This window comes from Schistocerca piceifrons, chromosome X (genome assembly GCF_021461385.2).
Source record: "Schistocerca piceifrons isolate TAMUIC-IGC-003096 chromosome X, iqSchPice1.1, whole genome shotgun sequence".
Taxonomy (NCBI): domain Eukaryota; kingdom Metazoa; phylum Arthropoda; class Insecta; order Orthoptera; family Acrididae; genus Schistocerca; species Schistocerca piceifrons.
In genome coordinates this window covers 397,641,384-397,663,515 of record NC_060149.1, presented here as the reverse complement: position 1 = coordinate 397,663,515, position 22,132 = coordinate 397,641,384, and the positions used below count along the sequence as shown (strand labels likewise).

The following is a 22,132-nucleotide window of genomic DNA, read 5'->3' as shown; positions in this document are numbered from 1 at the left end:
ATTCATGAAGACATGCTGTAGTTCTTCGTGCACTGTGGGCTGGACAGGCATCATGTTGGTACGACATGTTCCTCCTAGTCTGCAAAGGAAAGTTTTAGTATCCGCGGAAGATGGTCTGTTAAGAGGCTGCGATACTTGTGAGTGTTCAGGGCCCATGAGCTGATGGTTCACTATCCCACACCACACGTTTACATTCCATGAACGATGATGTTCTACCTGACGAAAGCAACGAGGGCTATCAACAGAAAAATACTGCATGGTTCAGCGGTTTACCTGGCCACGATTGGTAAATGTGTCTTCTTCACTAAACAAGATACATGATACATCCGGAGTATCTTGCCTTAAGGCCCATGTACAGAAGTGAACACGGTTCTCATAATCGGTTCTCCACGCAGATTTTGATGGAGAGAGATGTTCAAATGGTTCAAATGGCTCTGAGCACTATGGGACTTAACATCTATGGTCATCAGTCCCCTAGAACTTAGAACTACTTAAACCTAACTAACCTAAGGACATCACACAACACCCAGTCATCACGAGGCAGAGAAAATCCCTGACCCCGCCGGGAATCGGAGAGAGATGTGATAGGGATCGAACCTATATTGATGGACAACGTGTAAAACACTTGCCTTACTGATGTCACTTCCTCGTGCGATTGCACTGGAGCTAATGTACGGATCAACTGGAATACGACCTAGAAAATTAATTTCTCCCTCTTCTGTCGTCATTTGTTTCTTTCTTCAAGCTGTAACTCGTTGAAGAGGTTGATAAATATTTACTGAGATAGTTGACGTCTACTGGTATATCTTCCCTCATACACCGTACAAGGACGAACTGCATTCTTCCTACACTCTCCGTACACCATGAACATGTAGGATTTTTCTGTATTTGTAAATGCCGGCCGATGTGGCCGAGCGGTTCTAGGCGCGTCAGTCTGGAACCGCGCGACCGCTACGGTCGCAGGTTCGAATCCTGCCTCGGGCATAGATGTGTGTGATGTCCTTAGGTTAGTTAGGTTTAAGTAGTTCTAAGTTCTAGGGGACTGATGACCTCAGATGTTAAGTCCCTTAGTGCTCAGAGCCATTTGAACCATTTATATTTGTAAATCCCATCGTCCACTCACGGCCTACTGCTTGGACTGTAACGCACTAACTGACTAGCAAGTCGCAATCCAATCAAGGATCACACAAGCACACGGTAAGCAAACGTAACAACATCGCACCTAGCAACTACGCAGGTTGAATGGCACACCAAGTGTCGGTGTGGAAACTTTTCAAAGTACAGTATCTCGTAAGCGACTCGCACTAGAATCCTGCAACAAACACCACTAGCATTGTGATTCACCCTACTTTTAGTTTGTTAATGTCAATATTCATTGTTCCATTTTAAAAAGTGTATGTTTGCACAAAAATAAACTTTCTAAGTAATATTACAATCTGCTGATTGGCTAACAACACGAGCCCCTGACTACCAATCCATTATGTGAAAACCGCACATCACCATAGCTTTCCATTTCCTCAATATCTGCGACGCAAGTTTTAGACTATCTACCCTGTACGTAGAATAAGAGCCGCCCTGACGATACCCTTGTCTCTGATGAACCCTCGCCGTCGAGGACGACGTGCTGGGACCTCTTACTTAAGAAGCATTCCAGCCATTCCCGTGTCTGGAAACCTATTCCGCATGTTCGTACCTTCGTTAACATTCTGCAATGGGGCACCGCGTCAAACGCTTTCCGGAAATCTGCCGGCTTCCCTTCATCCACACTTCACTGGATATCATACGAGAAAATGATAAGCTATGCGTCGCACAAGCGATGCTTTCTAAATTCGTTATGATTTGCGGACATAATCTTTTCCGTCTCAAGGAAATTTATTACATTGGAACTGAGAATATGTCTGTTAAGACAGGTATTAAGGTATCGGTGACATTGTTGATCATGGTTATGCTACTGCAATTATCGCTCATTGCTTGAAAAGAGATTCTCATTATTGCTTTTCTGCTTGTGTTTAGTGTTATGCGTTGTACGTGGAAAGTGTCTTGGTTAGTTATGCAGTTAGGGGTCTCTTGTGGGCGATAGTTCCTTGCTCATGGGAGTTGACTGGCGAGGACACAACTTCATTCAGTTCGTCGGCCGAATCCTGAGAAGGTGTTTCTGATCTTGCTTTTCCTATAGCCAAGCCACGGAGATTCTTCTACAGAGTCGAGGGTGTCGTATTGCTGCATATAAAGGAAAGGGCGTGCCTGCTTTTGGCATTACGAACGCATTGTTTTTCCTTATTTCTAGTCCAATCAAATAAGGATTTTTAGAGGAAAAATTAGTAAGACGCTGGATTTTTGCACAGACATGCCTTATACCTTTCTAAACAACATATTAGAAGTCCTCACTGACCGCGCTAGAGCTTCGTCCGCCGCATTGGAAAATGGCGGCAAAAAAATCACATTTCGCGTTTTGTGGTAACGGTTGCATTTATGAGCAAAATACTTCACTACAAAATTAATGAACACATAATTATCTACAAAAGAGGTCCTATACACTGTTTTCATAGCATTAACGCTTCAGCTTCAAAACGTGTTTGTATTGGTTTCTTTTCCTCCTTTGGAAATGTTTCGTTGCTTATTTCTTCCATGCAAACATGAACATTGGTTTTGAATAGTTAATTCTCCGGTTGGTCTCAGTTTCCTTTTGGTTGGTGAAATCAGCAGCTGCGTATTGCTCGTAACAATGAAAGTTTGATGTCTCTCGCACTTCTTCATAGCACTTTCTCCAGTATAATCTTTCCGGCAATCAACGTGAAGTTTCAAACCCAGTGAACTATCAAAAGCTTCACATTTCACGTCACCACGTCTCACACTGTCTCTTACCAGTGTAGCCAAGAGCTTTATCCGAAGCTGTACAAGTGATTCCTTCAATAATTAATCCATCAACAATCAGATACTTCTCATGACTCTATATTATAAACATTATTATTTTCCTTTTTCAACCATTTTACGCAGTAAATGTTCAATACTGCAGGAACTAAAGAGTTCGTTAACAGCGTCACGATGTCTTGGCTCATCACCACACTGCATTCAATTCCTACAAAATAGAGTAAAATTAATAGTGCAGCTCTCGGTGGAACACCGTATAACAACAACCCTTAAACACATAACTATCGAAAATTTGACAGACAAAAATCATTTTAATTTCTTGTGGGAGACCGTACGAAAAGGTTTCGTAAAAAGATGTTAAATACGAGGACTGTGTAGTCATATTATTAATCCTATGAAAACAGTACCTCGGTCCTTTTTTGTAGATAATTTTGTGTTCTTTAATTTTGTGCTGAAGTATTTTGCTCATAAATGCCACTGTTTCCCATAAAAATAAGAAAACGTGATTTTTGCCACCATTTTTCCAATATGGTGGGCGAAGCTCCACCTGATCGATGGGTACTTCCAGTATGTTGTTGAGAATTATGTAACGAACGTCTGTGCAAAAATCCAGCTTGTTACTAATTCTCCCCTAAACGTCAACCTTTGGCCTAGTTTGACTGGGCTATTCCTAGCTTTCAGTATTCTTCGTTATATTTGGGTTTCGGATTTGCCTTGAATCGCCTATGAGCAGCACCCCAATTGTTCATCTTTTGACGCCTACTTTTGTTGTCAGCTATGAAATAGTGGTTTTATCACACGGACTGTGCGTATAGGGTAATGTTTGTCGTATAGATCAGTGAGTTTATTAGCCTATACGGTATGTTTGATATTCCTACAGTTGACAATTGTAAACACAGGAAGGATGCCCACCAGTCAATCAGTGAAGCGTCTTCAGTGGAAGGTTTGTGTGAGTAAAGTGTACACCAACGAAGAGAAGACAGAAAAGGTAGAAATTTTATATATTACTTGATCGGAGGTTTTCCCTGTTTCTCGCGTGTACTGCTGGACCAGATTGTCAGAAGTGGGTGACATTTCGGTGGAAAACCGTTGCTCCAATGTACTGGGGGGGGGGGGGCTTATAATTAACTTGCAGCTACTCATGGAGATATAGTGTGGGCTGTAATTATCGTATGGCAGTGAAACTTGGTAGATATGCTAATGCGTTAACCGACTTATGCTTGAAAAAGATTAGTACCAATTTGGGCCACTAGGTGCAAATCTGGCGCTGTACAGCGTCTCATCGACGTCTCCAGTCCTCGAACTGAACAAACTGTGTAAGCGGCGGTTAAGAATAAGATCGACATTACGTCTTTCTCACTTGTGTGACCTTTTCTACCCACGTCCCGTCCTTCATCCTACGTATGAAACATTTATATACGTCTTTCTTGCATTCACAGTGTCAGATTTGCACATTGCAAATACAGACATAATGTCTGATGGGATAACCGCAATCAATGGTTTTACAATGTTACTTATAATCCGTCTTGATTGCAAAATGTTTATTCACATGACCGGTTTCGGTTCCTCTAGAACCACCTTCAGATCTGCAATTTCGGTTACAGAACCGAAATTGCAGATCTGAAGGTGGTTCTAGAGGAACCGAAACCGGTCATGTGAATAAACATTTTGCAATCAAGACGGATTATAAGTAACATGAAATTTGCACATGGAGGCCCAAATTGGAACTATTTTTTCCCCTAGTGTAAATCGGTTCCGCATTAACGCACTAGAATATCTACCAAGTTTCGGTGCCACACGATAGGTACAGGCCACACTAGATACATGTGAGCAGCTGCACTTTAATTATAACCACCTGCTACTGTACTGTGTGCCTCTGTGTAAATAGAAAAATATTGTAATTACTATCCTGTTAACTTCCATTGTCCATAGATGAGTAGTATTTCTACCTTCTCTTCAGTGGTGTACATCGCACTCGCACAAACCTTTAACTGGAGGCGGTTTACAATGACTAGTGTGTATTTTCGTTGTGTTTCATTTGTTTACTGCAACCCCAGCAAGGGGACGCGTTACGTTATCCCGAGTACTTGCACAAAGAGCTGGTGCAGGGGAGTCAAAGTCAATTTCGTGTTATGTTTTTAATAATTTCATGTTTACATGAATAATACTCTGTGATAAGTTTTTGAACATGTGTTGAAGAAAGAAAGTGGATTACCGAATAAAAAATGTAAAATGTTAATTAAAAAGGCGTACTGCTGCTCATCTCTCCGTAACGAACGATGTTACAAGTAAAGCACTCATTCTGGTCAATGCCCCAACGGTAACTAAGCAACATTTGTTTGATACATTTTTTAAATTTTGCTTCTGGACAAAAAAGTTATTTGGGGTAGTGAAGAGAAGTCGGACACCCTGTATATGACGTGCTGTAAGAACTGACAGCAAAAATGTATGTTCTTTTGCACAACTTGTTTCAAAATGAACTGTATAAAAAAACGGCCAATTTTAGTTAGCTAGGTGATGGATCATCAATGAAGACAAATAAATATGCTAAATTGCTAAATGCTTTTCAGTGTAGATTTACTAGAACACAAATAAATTGTCTTGCTGATCGGTTACAGCTAAGAGGTCATAGAACTGGTAATACAAATACGTAACATGTTACGGGGTTTATAGGCGCCCATCCCGAGGGATTTTGCAGCAGCATCCAGCCCTTGGGCAACGCTGCAGCGGCCTTGCAATTGTAGTTGGCCTGGCAGTCGCTAGGGGCGCGGGGCGCGAGGATAGGCAGTTAGGCACCTGTGTACTTCACCTCAGTCTGTCGCCACGCGGGCCGCGGTCGTGTGCGTCTGCGCCTGCTCTCGCAGATAGCACGCATTGTTCTCTTTTTTTTTTTTTTTTTTTTTTCGCGCTGTTTTTGCCGCAGCGGCTGGAAGTTAGGAGTTTTGTTTTTGAGTACCGTAGCAGAAGTCTTCATGATGTCGTTGTTCCCGATTGTATTATCGTCACGGGTAGTTCTGCAGACTGCTATGCTAGTAATGATGAATACTAGGTACCTCGAGCCTGAACCGACTGCATTCACCCCCGCTCCTCCACTGTCAAGCACGGAGACCATCCAGGGAGGTAAGAAACTGCTTTTAACCAGTATATTCAGGGGGAAAAAACATTGTGTAGTAGTACAAAAAGGCTTCTGAGTGTGCGTAATCTTTCGTAATTCATCTGATCTTTCGTAAAACTATGTTGTTCAACATTATTCAATGATTAGTGGGAGAAGAGTTTGCGTACTTTGTGATGTATGTAACGCTTGTTTTGAAAGTAGCGCGTCCATACTGTAGGTGGCGTGAAGGCAGCTCTAAACAAAACAGTACGCAAGTTCAAAAGCGAATCAAAAACAGTAAGCGTCCTGCTTGCCTGTAAAAACAGATATCCTCAGAGAAGACAAAACTGCAGTCAATAACATAGACAAATGTCTCGCATGTCGCGTAATTTCATTTCAGTAATATGTAAAAAAGTTAACCTTTATTTATAGAGACCGTGGATGTTTAGGGCCAGTTTCATGTAACTAATCTCCCGAACGCAGTATATGCACGTACTTGTGAGGCCGGTACTTATTTCCTGTGCGATATGTACCATAATCTAACAAGAATGGAAAGGTAAGGCTATTAGGGGAATTTAGTTGTTGCACGTTGTGCAGATAAGTTTTACGCTTGTGAACTTGGGGATTTTGTAGAGTAGAGCGTGTAACTCGATCTCGACATTGGCCGTGATTAAACCTCGATGAGCCTATTACTCCTTCGGTACGTAACACGTGAAAACGAGCCAAGCGCCGGTGGCTTTTTCGGACGCCGGGCCGCGCTTGCGGCAGCTCGGGCGACAGCAGGTTTCTCGTGACGTCACATCGGACCATGCGGACGTAAGCCAATAGGAAGTGCGGCAGGTTGCGTGGTGTAGCGGTAGCGAGTGGCCTGACCGCGGCTCGTGACGTAGCCGGCGTCGGCGTGGTGTTACACCTCGGGATAAAAGCGGCGCGTCACGCCACCTTACCACTACCGCCAAGTCCTGGCCCTGAATTTTGGCCTCTGTCCTATATATTAAACGGTTACATCACACGGTTGTGTATTGTTGGCTATTTAGGAAGGTAACTGAAGCTGCGCTCTTAAACGTCACTCGGTGGGGTGACGAGATTCGGCTGTCACTGTGTCCATGTCAGTAAAGAGTATGGAACGTACGTGCCTCCATACTGAGGTTTGAACTGAAGCATTGTTCATAATTAGCTACGTGACAGAGACTAAGCCTTTTGAAAGGATTTTTCCGTTATTAGTTGGAGTTAAATCTTCTGAGATAGCGACGAGGAAATTCACGAGCTTCATCTTTCACGTAGGAACAGTGGAGTGTTTCCTTTAGAATTTTAGATGGCTCAAATGCATTGCCTGAATGTGTGTTACGTTGTTTGCCATAGCAAAGTTTGCATTAATAATACTGTAAAGTTGCAAGGAGTAGTACGCATATTTGATTTGCCTTAGAGCTGTTTACATTAAACGCAAGAAAGAATATTTACTGTAGTAACTACTGTATGTTTTTGAGAGCTAGTACAGTGTTTCTTGCTTGTACCTTAAGATGAATTTTGCATGAATGAAAGCAATGTAAGAGGATGAATTATGAACGATGAACGGAACTGTATTGTTGACGTCCTTCACGTAACTGATTGGAAAGTATTAGTGACAAGGCAAAATTTGTCTTGCTCTTCACCAGTTGACGAATACTGTAGACATGAGCGTCACTGTTAACGCTATTTCCGTAATTTGTCAGGCGTACGCCAGCGAAATGTATCGCATGACGCTGCGTTTCTTGCTCGGAAACGGCTATGATAACACCAGTATTAGATAACAGTGCCCATCCTCCGTTGTGACATCCAGGGTGATTTGTTTGTTCCCGCCATCTATCAGCTGATAGGTTGTTGTGCAGTTTACTCCAATCAAACATGTACTAAACGGAGTTAGACCAGATTCGAACGATATCGCACTACTAGGCGAGCGATCGAAAACTGTTCCACGGCATCTAGGGACGCACCTGACGTGTTACTGAACCCTAGCAATATCAACAGCGGTGGGGGCACTTCATGCCAACTATAGTAAATATCGTGTTCTAATCATGTAATTTATATTTCAAAATTTTGAGGAAATATTTTCAATTAATGCTTTTACCACATTCTTAAAAAAAATTTTGCTAATAATTCAAGGAGTAAGTAATCTAAAACATCTCAGCAATGTAGATCACTGAAGCTACTGATAGCTGGCAGATTAAGACAAATGAAATGATAAAGACAGCTAACGGCAGCATAGTAGTCATTTTTAAGTTATGACCACACTAAAACTGGAAATTTAAATTGGACTAGCGAGGTGAGGGGTAACGTTCACTGGTTTACGTGCTGAACTATCGCACTTGTTGGATGCTGAATTGTTTCGAAGAACTGAAGTCTATGCTGGTGTGTTGTTGGTTAGTAGCTCAGGTAGTTACGAACACCCGAAACTCCCCAACCCAGGTACACGTTTCACTCCTAGCGAGTGCTTGGTGGGGAGATGTTAGGCAATATGGGCGAGATAACGATGTTAAGGCTCAGACAAGCACGAGTTATGGGCTGTCTGTCAGATATTTGTGAAAACTGACTACACAGGGTAGACAGCGTAAATGTCTCTTCAGTTGACATCTAAGTGGTTAGCTCTTCTTAATTACTCCTTAGTTAAAGGACACTTTCGGGAACTGGGTATACCAACTGGATCTTGTGCAGAATTCTACACACACACACACACACACACACACACACACACACACACACTCTCTCTCTCTCTCTCTCTCTCTCTCTCTCTCTCTCTCTCTCTCTCTCTACAGGACACGGACGAATTCCTTCCCCAATCAGAGCTTGTACTTAGTCTCTAATGACGTAGTCGTCGACGGGGCGTTAAACGGTAATCTTCCTTCCAGTCCGTTTTACTGCCGGTACGCAAGAGTTTTAAAATAGCTTTACAACGAAGAGCCGTGGGTGGCATTCGTAAAGAGAAGCTAAGAAGCACGTGCACTATTATTGCGGCTGGCCGAATGAGAAGGCCCAAGTTAACACTGGAGTTTTAAAACTGGCGTTTTCTTCGTAAGCTTGAAGATTCGTACTTAGTTGAAACTTGCAATTGGACGGCTATTTAACTGTTATGTGAACAAAAGGGGTTGTAGTTGCAGGGAACCAGCGACTGGCACAAATAAGCTCTCTCAAATGCACTGAGAGGTGCTAAGTTTCTAAAACAGGCAAACGATTGTCAGCTGAAGATTCATAAATCGTCTGGTTTTGTACAGTTAGTCTTTTGATGTGTGTCATTTTGCACATGATTGTTGGCAAATTTTACCTCCTGAAACTAGATTAACATGTCAATTCTAGGAATACATGAAGTTTGATTATTAAAGCAGCTAATTTGCGTTACAGATACGGTCTTGAAATATTTCATTATGCGATATTTAAAGTGTCAAGTAATTTAGGTCGTAACTAATTGATTGGCTGCCAAAGTAGTTAAGAAATTCTGCTTTCTAACTTTGCTTGGGATTCTGATTTTTCTACAGGTGTCGTCTGCAATTCACAGTAAGTTTTCATGCACGCCAATGGTATTTCTGGTACCACTAACATCTCTCCGCTTCCTTGTATTTGCGAATGACGCGCGGAAAGTCTGTCGATAAACCTCAGTGTCATTTCACCAGATACGTGGAAATAATGTTGCATGACGCTTCCTGGAACGTACGATCTAGTAATTTAAATAATAAACCCGTAATATAGTTAGGATTGCTGAAATTCAAATAAAAGTAAATTATTAAAGTAGTGATAATTGCTAGGATAAAGTTTCATCTAGACCTTTTCTATGTTTTTTGCGATAGATTATAATTTCAGTGCCTTACAGTACATGTAGTTGTTGCACCATTCACAAAATTTTCTATGTGAACACGTGTGCCTATGAACCACCTCACCAGATTCTTCCCTAACTAATGTTTGAATTGGAAAAGTGTTTAAAATTATCACATTACTCTAATGATTGTAACCACAAAAGTAGATACTCCTTTCGGGAATAGGCCTACATATATCATAAATGTAATATGTAATCGCTCCAAATGCTTAAAACTTCACACGTTCAATGAAGACCATCTTTGCACATAGTATTGGAAGTTAAGGTTGTTAGCGACTGGAAACAAATGAATATCAGAAGTCGTGCACTGTCTAGAGACTTCGATCGGAACAGCTATTCACGTCTTGTGAGAATGAACTAGTAAAAATAGATTACGTTGGACTACGCAGACTAAAACAATAAAACGATTGATAGTGAGTTAACTTTTCTGTTAGTCAATAAAGCTACCTTAGTGCCGGTCGTAACGAGAAGTCGGTCACGTGCCTACTTTCTAGTTCAAAGTAGCGCGCTGTTACCTCGCACTGCAAGCGCAGAAGGTGATCGCGGAAAGTGACTTGGCGGAAATCCGCACCGGCTTTCCGTTAACGTCATAAAATTTGCTAACAGAATGATAATACTGATGAAAAAGGTCCCCGTGAAAGTTGAGTACATAAATGGTGTACTATTTGCAGCACGGAGGACACTATGCTGATTGGAGTAAGATTCGTGTGTCTGCCCCAATGAAGAAAATGCACATCCGAAATATCACATTGATGATATGAATAAATATGCTGAAATTTTTGTCATACGAATAATACAAAAAAAATTTTCGAGCTCTCGAAAATTATCGTAGCACAGAAGTGGACTTCATCGGTAGCTGGCAGAGAAACTGAGATAAATTGGACTGTTCATGTGGACTGCTTTTGAAAGGTGCCGGAATAAGTCATCGTGTGCGAACGGGGCAGCGCTTAAAAAAAAGCATATCTCATAAGGTTACCCTCCATTCAGAGGCTGCTGCACGCAGCGACTGTTATACTGACTTCTAAATAATAGAGTTCAGCTATCAGTCGTCCTTTCGAAATTTTATTGGCACATCTATAATTCAGCTAGAAACACCCATTCTCAATGCACTATAATTTTTGATCAATGTATGCAGTGCCTGTTGGTCGGGCTTCATCCACAGTTCATTGAATACTCATACCTGAAATCTATTATTTACAAGGCATATCCTATAGATTTTTGCTATGGCGTGAAGTATCAGAATTAGTGGCCAGTGGTTTATTCAGATGAAACGTAGATTAATGCACAGCACGGTGTAAATATCTGCAGACGCAGTGTGCATGGAGTACTGTAGGATAAGTGCTGGTCATCGTTTAATTGTGCTAAGCATGGCATAGTGTACAGAGGTATGGGGGGATTGGCCGTGCTCCACTTGCAGGAGTAGGGAGTGTACTCAGTAGCTACCTCCCTTCCGCGTTTCTCGGGCGTAAACAAGCCCGTGCTGCCGGGCTGACCAAGTAAATGGTTTGCTTCTCCGGTTAGCTTACGCCAGACAAAACGACCAGGCAATGGGCATTATTCAGCGATTTGTCGCACGTGACCAGTTGTTACACAGGGGACGAGAACTGGACGCTCAAATCTCTGGCGCAATGTAACTGTGAATTATTAGTGTGCACGAACAAGACTACGAGGATGCGTGGTGGTTTCTCTTTTGCAATCGGTGAACTCCTGACAGGAATAAGCTGCAACAAGTATACGAATACCAGACGCAGAATGTTTTGGACATCTTTCGTGGTTATATGGTAGCTTAAATTCGGTCTTGTAGCAATTCTGTTTACGAAATGGACAATAAATACACAGAGTTGGACAAAAATATGGAAATACGAGAAATGCGTGCTGGAACATAAATGCAGATGAAAGCCAAACCTGCAGGTTGCATTGTTAGGCCACGAAAGGCACATCTGCAATGTCCTCAACAAATTGCAAGAGTCAGTCGTGGTCACAACAGTGGTCTGTGGTTTCAAGAGGCACTGTATAGATTTATACCACAACCACGGAAAGCAAAAAACCTTATCCACCAAGCAGGAAATACAATCCGAAAACAAAGTAAGTAGGTTACAGTACGCTTGTTCGCCCACTGCTTGAATACTGCTCAGCAGTGTGGGATCCGTACCAGATAGGGTTGATAGAAGTGATAGAGAAGATCCAACGGAGAGCAGCGCGCTTCGTTACAGGATAATTTAGTAATCGCGAAAGCGTTACGGAGATGATAAACTCCAGTGGAAGACTCTGCAGGAGAGACGCTCAGTAGCTCGTCACGGGCTTTTGTTGAAGTTTCGAGAACATACCTTCACTGAGGAGTCAAGCAGTATATTGCTCCCTTCTCCGTATATCTCGCGAAGAGACCATGAGGATAAAATCAGAGATTAGAGCCCACACAGAGGCTTACCGACAATCCTTTCTACGACCAATACGAGACTGAAATAGAAGGGAGAACCGATAGATACTCAAGGTACCCTCCGCCACACACCGTCAGGTGCCTTGCGGAGTATGGATGTAAATGTAGATGCCACCGTGAGGACGAAAGGATGTTGAGTGATCGTGACAGGTGGTCATTGAAGAGGATTCTGACGAAAAATGAGAAGACGACAGCTGCGAAAGTTAACAGCAGACAAGTCACAGCAGAACTGAAGGCGCACTCGTAAGCCCTGTCGGCACAAAAACGCGAAGGGAGCTCCATTACCTGGTAATTGCAGGGCGAGATGGAATTCCAAAACCTCTCATCAGTGATGCAAATACCAGTAATATGCCGGCCGCGGTGGTCTAGCGGTTCTAGGCGCGCAGTCCGGAACCGCGCTACTGCTACGGTCGCAGGTTCGAATCCTGCCTCGGGCATGGATGTGTCTGATGTCCTTAGGTTAGTTAGGTTTAAGTAGTTCTGAGTTCTAGGGGACTGCTGACCACAGATGTTAAGTCCCATAGTGCTCGGAACCATTTGAACCATTTTTTTTTTTTGAACCAGTAATATGAAAAGGTGCCGTCGAAGCCATAAAACCTGGACTGTGGAGCAATGGAAAAATGTCATTTGGTCATGGTCTTGTTTCACACGATTTCCAATTTCCGGCAGAGTTTGTGCCAATAGTGGAAACATCACGAGGTTTCTGTGATAATTTGGGCACCCATATCATGGTGTTCCGTGGGTCCCATCGCTGTTCGGCAAAGTCGCATTCCAGCCAAGCGTTATGTGGCAATTTTGGTTATGTAGGTGCATCCCATGGTACAGTGGTGGTGCTGTGTTCAAAGACAAGGCCCCTGTTAACAGAGCTCACGTCATACAGGTCTGGTTTTGTGAAACCAGGCTGTTTCCGCATCTCCCTTGGCAGGTCTCAGTAGTACTTTCTTCATAGTCTACTTCGGAAGGAGGCGTGCATGGTTGCTGTAAATCTCCATAACTGTTATCTGAACTTGTCACAGTTTTGCAGTCGGAGTGGTATGATTCCCTTGAAGATCACACAGAGTCTGTATTTATCCTTTCCGACACGACTGAAGCTGTATGGAATGCCAGTCATGTTAATGTTTTTTGGTATTTCCATGTGTGTCGAACCCCTGTATGTACACTTGGTGTAGCATTCTATTCACGCAGCCAACAATTCAATGCACGCCTGAATCCTCACTTCGACTACAACGAATCTGGGATCTGACGGTTGAGAGAGAGGAACGCCTCCCGCCGCATACTGTGCCCAGGGGCCGCTGGACTGCACCATCTACAGACCTGACTGTAGGCTGGAAATAGGAAACACTGAAGGTACGAAATTCCCGATTTTAAGAAAGTGAGAAAAACAGTAACAGATTCACATTACAAAATTCATCCGAAGGAATGCAAGTTTTCACCTCATTTGTAATGTTAGACACAGTTGCAACATTGTTATAATTTTATAATTAAAAAGTAGCTAAATGAGTTGGTTGGTAAGGTGACATCTTCGTTTCCAAGGAATTATTGAATGTACACAGATCACTTTTTTCTGCAGAGTCAAAAAAGAAATCGTACTGACAATAGACACAGAGAAATAATTTCTTGTATTTCACTTTAAGAAAATTAACCATGGCTAATAGGTGCTTCTTTTTTGGCACTTAATTTGTCGATCAATGGAAAGCGAAGAATATTTCTTATAATGGGAAGAAAATGCAGTTTGAACCCTCAAAATTACGAATTTTGTTGTATTTTATTATGCTGCACAATACGCAGTTAAATTCTAATGATTTCAACTTATATCGTTTTGTGGTTGTTCTTTCTCTTTGTTAAACACGGCTTTCCTAGAATTCTTAGTTCAGTATTCTTAAGTTTGTAATCTTGCGTTTCCTTTCCATCATGGAGAAAGAGATTGCTTAACGCCCCTTCGACAACGAGGGCATTGGAGACGGAGCGCAAGCTTGGATTAGGGAAGGACGGGGAAGGAAGTCGGCCGTGCCCTTCGAAGGAAACATCCCGGCATTTGCCTGAAGCTATTCAGAGAAATCACGTAATACCTAGATCAGAACGGCCGGACGCGGGTTTGAACCGTCGTCCTTCCGAATGAGAGTCCAGTGTGCAAACCACTGCGCCACCTGTTTTCCATTATGAAGCACTGGACATAATATATTAATGTTGAAAATAACTGAAATTAAGTAAAATTTACTATTGCTTGTTTGTCGTAGGAAAGCGAGTGAGAAGCAGATTATAAAATGTTTACCACAGCGGTCTACCACACTTGGCACATCCAGCGTTCCTCATGTCACGAACAAAGTAACTTACTGCTATATGTAGTGGAGATATTTTGAAGTACAAGGAGGCTTCTTTGGTTCTTCCAATCCTCCTCAAGGTATTAGCCATGGAACATCAGTGGTTTACAGGGAAAAAAGTCCAATTTTTGCACTTTTAACGTTTCCCATTTCCAGTCTTCACTTTTCCTTGTTGGTCCTAGTGGTGTTCATTGCATTTTTAGCCATCTCAGTTCTACTATTACAGATCTCCTCTCCACCCGCCTGAAAGGAATTATGAGCGGTGTTGAAAAGTGTAAGACACAGAACTGCGCAGAATCGATGTCTACATTCAAAAGTAATTGCCACAGGCCTGAGCAGAAACTCACTGTTTCATGAGCTGAAGGATTCCCTGTTTCCAGAAGCGCTATGGCTGTGACAGGAGCCAGTCCTCCACTGTGTCCTTCAGTTTTTGGTCGGAGTTGAAGCGTTCCCTTTCATATGCTTTCTTAGAGGAGGAAACACAGAAGTCTCAGGGTGATGTGTCTGGACTACAGTGCGGATGCTGAAGCTGCTCGCACTTTAACTTGGGCCCTTACCTTGTGTGACTATTGACACGTGTGGTAGCGTGTTACCGTGGAGCAGCCCAGGCTGTGTGCTCTTGCTGGACTTGTACAGGCTACAGTGTCTAACAGTACAAATCACGGTTTTTTTTCCCCCGCCTTCGAGGAATTTGATGAACATCGGATCTTGGACGTCACCTTGCCTGCTGAGGGCACAAATTCAGATCTTATAGGGGGAGGTAATGAAGCATGTTTCCGCCGCCTAGATGACTCACCACGTTATCCCAAAGCTGCATATGCAACGTTCAACCGGTATTGTTAAATTCGTTTCTTTTCATTGGGCCATACCTTATATTTATTCAGTTTCTGGCTGACCGCTGTATCAGGGTCAGACATGACGAGTCGTGTCTCGCCGCAGATGAGCTCTGGTGGGCCTTAGTCTGCTCTGACCATACACTTCTCTCACGCAATTATTTCTCCTGCAGCACCAGTATCGTTTTCAGTGCCCCGATTTTACCACTCCTGCATACTGTCACTATTAGATAAATTTCCTGGCTGTCGTTATCTCCATATAGACTGTCCTGTGACGTCGTTGTTTGGTCCCTTAACTCAACCAAAGTGTGACTTCTAGAAAATGTGAAAAAATACCACGACGGAAGATGGCGTGTCAGCATGTTTCGCAGGACTCTTATGTATGCTGAAACTGGTAATGGAAGTTCGAGAGTATTACAAAGTAAAGTAAATTACGACCTGCATATTTCCGACATGAATTCAGAGAAGCACCAGCAACTTGGATAGTAAATTCTTTATTATAATTCAGTCACAGTTGAGCTTTATGAAGCTGGCGACTAGTTTAAAACTACAAAGATCATTTTCAAGCCAGGCCTATTAACGCTGAAAGAACGCTTGGTTAGGCGACAATGAACTAACACATAGGTAAAACAGATCGTGTCTTACCTGTGTGTGAATTCATTATCGCCTAATCAAGCAGTATTAGTGCAGTTCTAGAAGGCCTGGCATGAAAATTAACTTCGTAGTTCGAAACTAGTCGCCAGCTTAATAGCCTTCAGCGCTGTGAACAATAACCCGTCCAGAAATAGGTAGCATCTACAGCACAAGAAATCTGAGCTAGTACCATTCTTACCTCTCACACTGTTCGCGATTAGTGAATCACATTGGTCGCCAACCTGGTTAAGAGTCAGAGTTCTGGAACCCTGGTATCGTCACACTTAATTTGAAATTCTAGTCGTAAGACTAATGAAAAGTTAAATACAGCAAGCTCCCAATTATCCGGGTTAATGCGGATCCGAGAGTGCACGGATTCCAGAGAAAACAGCAGAGTTTTTACTTCTCTTCTCCCTGAACTTTCCCTTTCCAAATTTCTCTTTGGCTTCCTTCATAGCTTGCCCGATGTACGGACTGAAGTATGTCGGAGATAGGCTTACAACCCTCTCACCCCCTTGTCAACTACTGGCGCCCTTTCATGGCACCCTTTCTCTTCCTGTTTTACCCCTGCTTTCCTCATGAGAGCAAAAACTGTGTTCCAGTCAATATTTCAAAAAGTTCCTATAAATCTACAAATGCTGTAAACGTAAAGTGCCTTTTCTTGCCTTCTTATCTAAGTCGCAGGGGCAGTATTTGCTCACGTGTTCCTTACACTTATTCTCTGGAACCCAAACTGAGCTACCCGAGGTAGCCTCTACGAAAGCGCCATAGAGATACCCCTGTCAACTCGAGTGATAGTCGCGGCAAGGGATGAGTTCTGCATAGCGGTATGGTTTACTGTTAGTTTAGCGACTGTACGCCCCTATAAGAGTCCACCAATATATTGCCCACTCTTGGGTGTACCTCGCGAAAAGATCATTGACGTGAAACTGCCGGTATTAGAGCTCACACGGAGGATACAAACAATATTTATACCCGCGAACCATTCGCGGAACAGGAAAAGGAAAGTGACGAGAGTACATGAAGTACCCTCGGCCATATTTTGAGGTCGCTTGCAGAGTATTGATTTAGATACAGAAACATGAATGCTGCAAAATACACACTGCATTTACCAAACATGCCACATGTTACATTTGAAAGCCCACTGTGTAAAGATCAGATGGTTCAGATGGTTCTGAGCACTATGGGACTTAACATCGGAGGTCATCAGTTCCCTAGAACTTTGAACTACTTAAACCTAACTAACCTAAGGACAACACACACATCCATGCCCGAGGCAGGATTCGAACCTGCGACCGTCGCGGTCGCACGGTTCCTGACTGTAGCGCCTAGAACCGCTCGGCCACTTCGGCCGGCAAAAGATCAGATGGGTACGTCGAATAATGGATGAGGTAAGGATTCAAACTGGGTTAAAGTAAGTTTACGCCACAACTTGGCTAAAGGACATTACTCTACAGAATTCGGTAACATTTTTACAGAATTACTTAACACACTTGTGTAACTCGCTTTGCGTCCATTTTGGACAAATCGAAAAGTTTTTTCTGTGTTTAGATCACTTTCTCTTGACTGGTTCTCATTTTCCAGGGACTCAGAACACCGGTGTAATCAAACGAATTGTTCTGCGTATTCCAATAATCGATAAACGCATTTTACCGCCTCTTTGCGCCTGATAACGGGGTTCCTCGATGGAAGATATACCGGACACACTTCGTTCCCCACATGCACGTCAGTTAGCTGCTCATATCCCGTTTCATAGGCATCACTATTTAACCGCTCGCGGATCTGCTAAGTCTCCACCATCAGTAATTTATGTAAGAGCTCCTTCAGTGGAGGGTGTTCGTTTTCTTCCACAAGCGTGCTAACCTTACCTTATGTTCACACGTTACGTGAGTATATGTATTTACCTGAAAATGAAGTGGGGGGGGGGGGGGGGGGAAAAACGGAAACACACGGATGCTCCGAAACATTGAACAGTGTTCACCGCGAAACGGAATGCGGCTTGGCGACCTTTCGGGCACGTGACGCCATAAGAAACGTATGTCGCTGGAGTCTTCAGTCCGAAGAGGGGTTTGACGTAGCTCTTCAAGCTAGACTATCCTCTGCAAGCTTCATCTCTAAATAGCTACTGCAACCTACATCCATTTGAACCAGCTTACCATATTCATCCCTTTGTCAGCCTCTGCAATATTTACCTCCCACTCTTCCCTCCAGTATCAAACTGACGCTATCTGCATGCTTCAGGATGCGTTCTGCCAACAGATACCTTCTTTTGGTCAAGTTGTGGCATAAATTTTCCTAGTTGCACTCATAACTTCGTCCTTTAATCGATGTAGTCATCTGATCTTCAGCATTCTTCCGTAGCACCACATATCAAAAGCTTCCATTCTGTCGTTCGAACTGCATGTCATCCACACCTGGACGCACACCACCTTCAGAAAACACTTTCAAACACTTAAATTTGTATTTCATGCTAAAGAGTTCATCTTTCTGAAAATGCTATTCTTGCTATAGCCAGTCTCCATTTCGTATCCTCTGTACTTCGGCCATCATTACTTTGCTGCCCAAATAGTGAAACTCATTGTTTAGTAAAATGAAACGACACAATTTCAGAGACTGTACTGGTCTCATGCATATATGATTTTAAGTACATAGACTGAAGCGGCGAGGGTAAATTTGTACCAAAGCCAGGAATCGAACCTGGGTCTCCTGCTTAGGGGCAGGAGCGTTAGCCACTAACCCACCTTGGCACAGCGGTTTACACAACTGCACCGATTACCCTGGCACGCCTCTCTCCTCGATCCAAATCCTCGCCGCCGCCCCAGTCTTCTTTAAATTCCCCCTTACACGAACAGAACTGCTGACCTTGATAAATTTCCATTCGCCGCTTCAATCTATATGCATAAAATCACTAGTGTCTGAATTCCTGATCTAATTGCCTCAAAACTGCCTGATTTAATTAGTCTTCGTTATATTGTTTTTTGTTTGTGGACATCTTATTTCTAAGAATCTGTTCATTCATTTAAAATCCTCTTCGAAGTCCTTTGCCGAGTGACTTAATTCACTGCAAATCTGTTACTATTTCGTCTCCTAAACTTTCATTTCTTTCCCAAATTTCTCCTCAGTTTCCTTTTTTTTCTTTCTACCCTTAGTCCTAACAATGAGAAAAATGTAATTTTAAATTTTCTTCGCAAAAGTAGCCTGTATTATTGTAGTAAGCAAAGAATACTACAATACACTGGTTTAAAGTAAAGTCAGTTGATTTAAGCAGGTGGTTTCATTTTGGTACCATTGCGATAGTTTTCAGTCACCAATCATATCGTATGTTATGTCTGAAAGCAAATTTTCCTATACACAATCCCACATCTGGAAATTTCTATGAACTCTTCATGCCTTTAAAAAAATTAGTGCTGAATAACAAGCAAAAGGGCCTAAAATGTAATAAATTCATTTCAAAAGAACATAATGCTTCATTGGTTTCGTTTCGAAATTGATTATAACAGCAGGGATATAACTCAAATTTACGTTGCTGTAATTTTATATCTACTTACTTTCACTGTTAGTGATCTCCTCAAACTTATCCCTACAATAAAAAAACAACGGGTCACAATCAAGTAGAACAACCTCCGCGCCGACTGTTGCTTTGAACGCTGTGCGTGACTGCTATAACGCACTACTTTCGTAGAAGTACCTCACTGTACGATTAGGCGTCTCTTCAAACTCAAACGGCATTGGTGATTTCATGCTAAAGGCATCGATACTAAAAGTGGTTTCGGGTGGAAACCACTGATACTTGAAAGGTTAATGTACAGATTCAGTAACACTAGGATAGCCCAAGACTCAGCACACCCCCCCCCCCCCCTTCTTAAATAACTGTTTCATGTTCTTCGACTCATAATTACAGTGTAGTTCTGTAAAAGTTAGTACATAACCATTCGCTCTCTGTATTTTATCCTTCCTACGTTCTGAATTTGAGTAATTTCCGTCAACATTGTTAGAAGCTTTCTCTAAATCTAAACATACAACATCGTAGGTTGTCGTAAGGTAAGTCGTGTTCCTACGTTTCTCTGGAACCCAAACTGCTTTTCCCTGAGGTTGACCTCTACCAGTTTTTTCTTTTTTTTTTCCTCCATACTTCTGTAAATAAGAATTCGTCCCAGTAGCTCGAAAGTGTGAGAGATAACATTCACACCTGACGGCATCTGTTACATTGTAATGTTTAGACTGTGAATACGTTCAACACCACCTTCCTTTTCGGCACGAAATTCTCTTTGAGTAAATAAATATCACTGCCTGTTCATATTCGCGAAATATGCAAAGCAGTGAAATGTTGGTACCCAAGGAAACAAGCGAGCTGTAAGTTCCCGCTGAGTAAAAAAAGTTCAGAATAGGACAAGAGTAGTCTGTTGCGGAGACGTTTTCACTACGTCGGATACCGTGAAGTTGTGGGCGGAACCCCGACTCGGCACGATTTTGTGGCCGCAGCCTATCTCGGCTGATACGAGCGCGCAGCTCAGAGATAACACAGCTTCCCGGGATCTCGCGGATCGCGGAAGTAACATGGCGTCTAGTTCGCACTTCCTTAATCACCCAAGGCAAATTATCCGATCTCTTCTTCATTAACACCGCCTGTAATGAACGACCGCAGCTTGTTACACGAATAGTTATTAAACATAATCTGTGGCAACGTTTGGGCCTTAGCAGAAAATTCACCATCACGCAGCTTAACTGCCGTACCAAATCTCCTACATGGACGGACGTTTTATAAGACTTAAATTGTTTTAAACGTGTTTGGTGAACTTGTCACGTTAATTCTGAACTTTCTGGTACATAAACATCTAATTATCTAAGGAGTAAAAACAATTACGTAGATGTGAGTGGTATAATGCCCACTTCATGTCTGTTTTGTTCGAACTGTCATTGGTGAAAGTTTCATTTCCGTGCAAGACTAAAATGAAGACAAATACCCTCAAGACGTTATAACACTTAAATTTAAATTCGTTGTTAAAGCATTTACCTTCCAGACTGATATTCACTCAGCAGCGGAGTGTGCGCTGATATGAAACTTAATGGCAGATTAAAACTGTGTTGGACGGACACTCTAACTCGGGACCTTTGCCTTTCGCGGGCAAGTGCTGTACCATCTGAGCTACCTAAGGAGTGCTAGTTCTGCCATTTTGTCTGCAGGAGAGCTTCTGTGAAACTTGCAAGGTAGGAGACAAGGTACTGGCGGAATTAGTTATGAGGACTGATCGTGAGTCGGCTTGGGTGGCTAAGATTTGTAGAGCACTTGCGAACCAAAGGCGAAGGTTAGTCACGGTCCGGAACACAGTTTTCATCTGTCAGGAAGTTTCAACAGTTACCTTTTCAGAACCGCTTTTGTCATTTCCAGTGCGCACTTTATATCCTCTCTACTTCGGCCATCCTTGTTTAATATGCTGTCCAAATAGCAGAACTCATTTTGTCGCGTTTTCCTGTTGTCAGCATTGCTCGATTTAATTAGAATGCGTTCCATAACTCTTGGTCTATTGTTCATCTTACGTTGCTGTTATTTAAGTAGCAGATAAAGTAAATTGCCCGTTGCTTGGTGTGACAGTCAGGAAGCGAATTGCATATAATTCGCGCCCAACTGAGAATGTAGAAGCTAGAAGACAGTGATGAAACGCGTCTATTTAAGTGCGTCCTGTGGGACTAGTGTGTATTTTAGAGCTGGACATTGAACTGCAGGTGGTTTGCAATACTTACCCGTTGTCAACAGTTCGTTCTAATGGCGCCCTCACTAAATGAAGCCTAGGAGTTCGCGGCCAGCAAGGGAAGGCTTATCATTAAGTTTTCGGCGCTACCCAGTGTTTCAGGCTGTTAAAATGGCTAACTCAGAAGTGCGAAGGAGACAATTTCTATTGTGCACTCTCATGCTTCGTATTCGGAGTGTGTTATGGCATATAAGCTGAAGCAGGCCCATCGTTTACTCTGTATTTGCTTCGCAAATGGAAATAGTATTCCTGTCATTTATTCCTGTGATAAGAGATATTATCAGTGTTACCGAAATTCGAATGTTTAAAGGGAGGTAGGACGTCAAACGGGCCAATTTGGAGCAGAAGA

At 42.6% G+C, this 22,132-nt stretch overlaps 1 protein-coding gene across 1 annotated transcript in view; it reads left to right on the top strand.

Moving 5' to 3' along the window:
• The first annotated feature begins 5,787 nt into the window (after nucleotides 1-5,787).
• The window catches only part of LOC124721793 (pancreatic triacylglycerol lipase-like), a 47,361-nt gene continuing 31,016 nt past the window's right edge, over nucleotides 5,788-22,132 (top strand). The window contains exon 1 of the mRNA XM_047246912.1: nucleotides 5,788-5,991. Coding sequence (XP_047102868.1) covers nucleotides 5,844-5,991 — 148 coding nt within the window. The 5' untranslated portion in view covers nucleotides 5,788-5,843. The remainder of the gene's footprint in view (nucleotides 5,992-22,132) is intronic.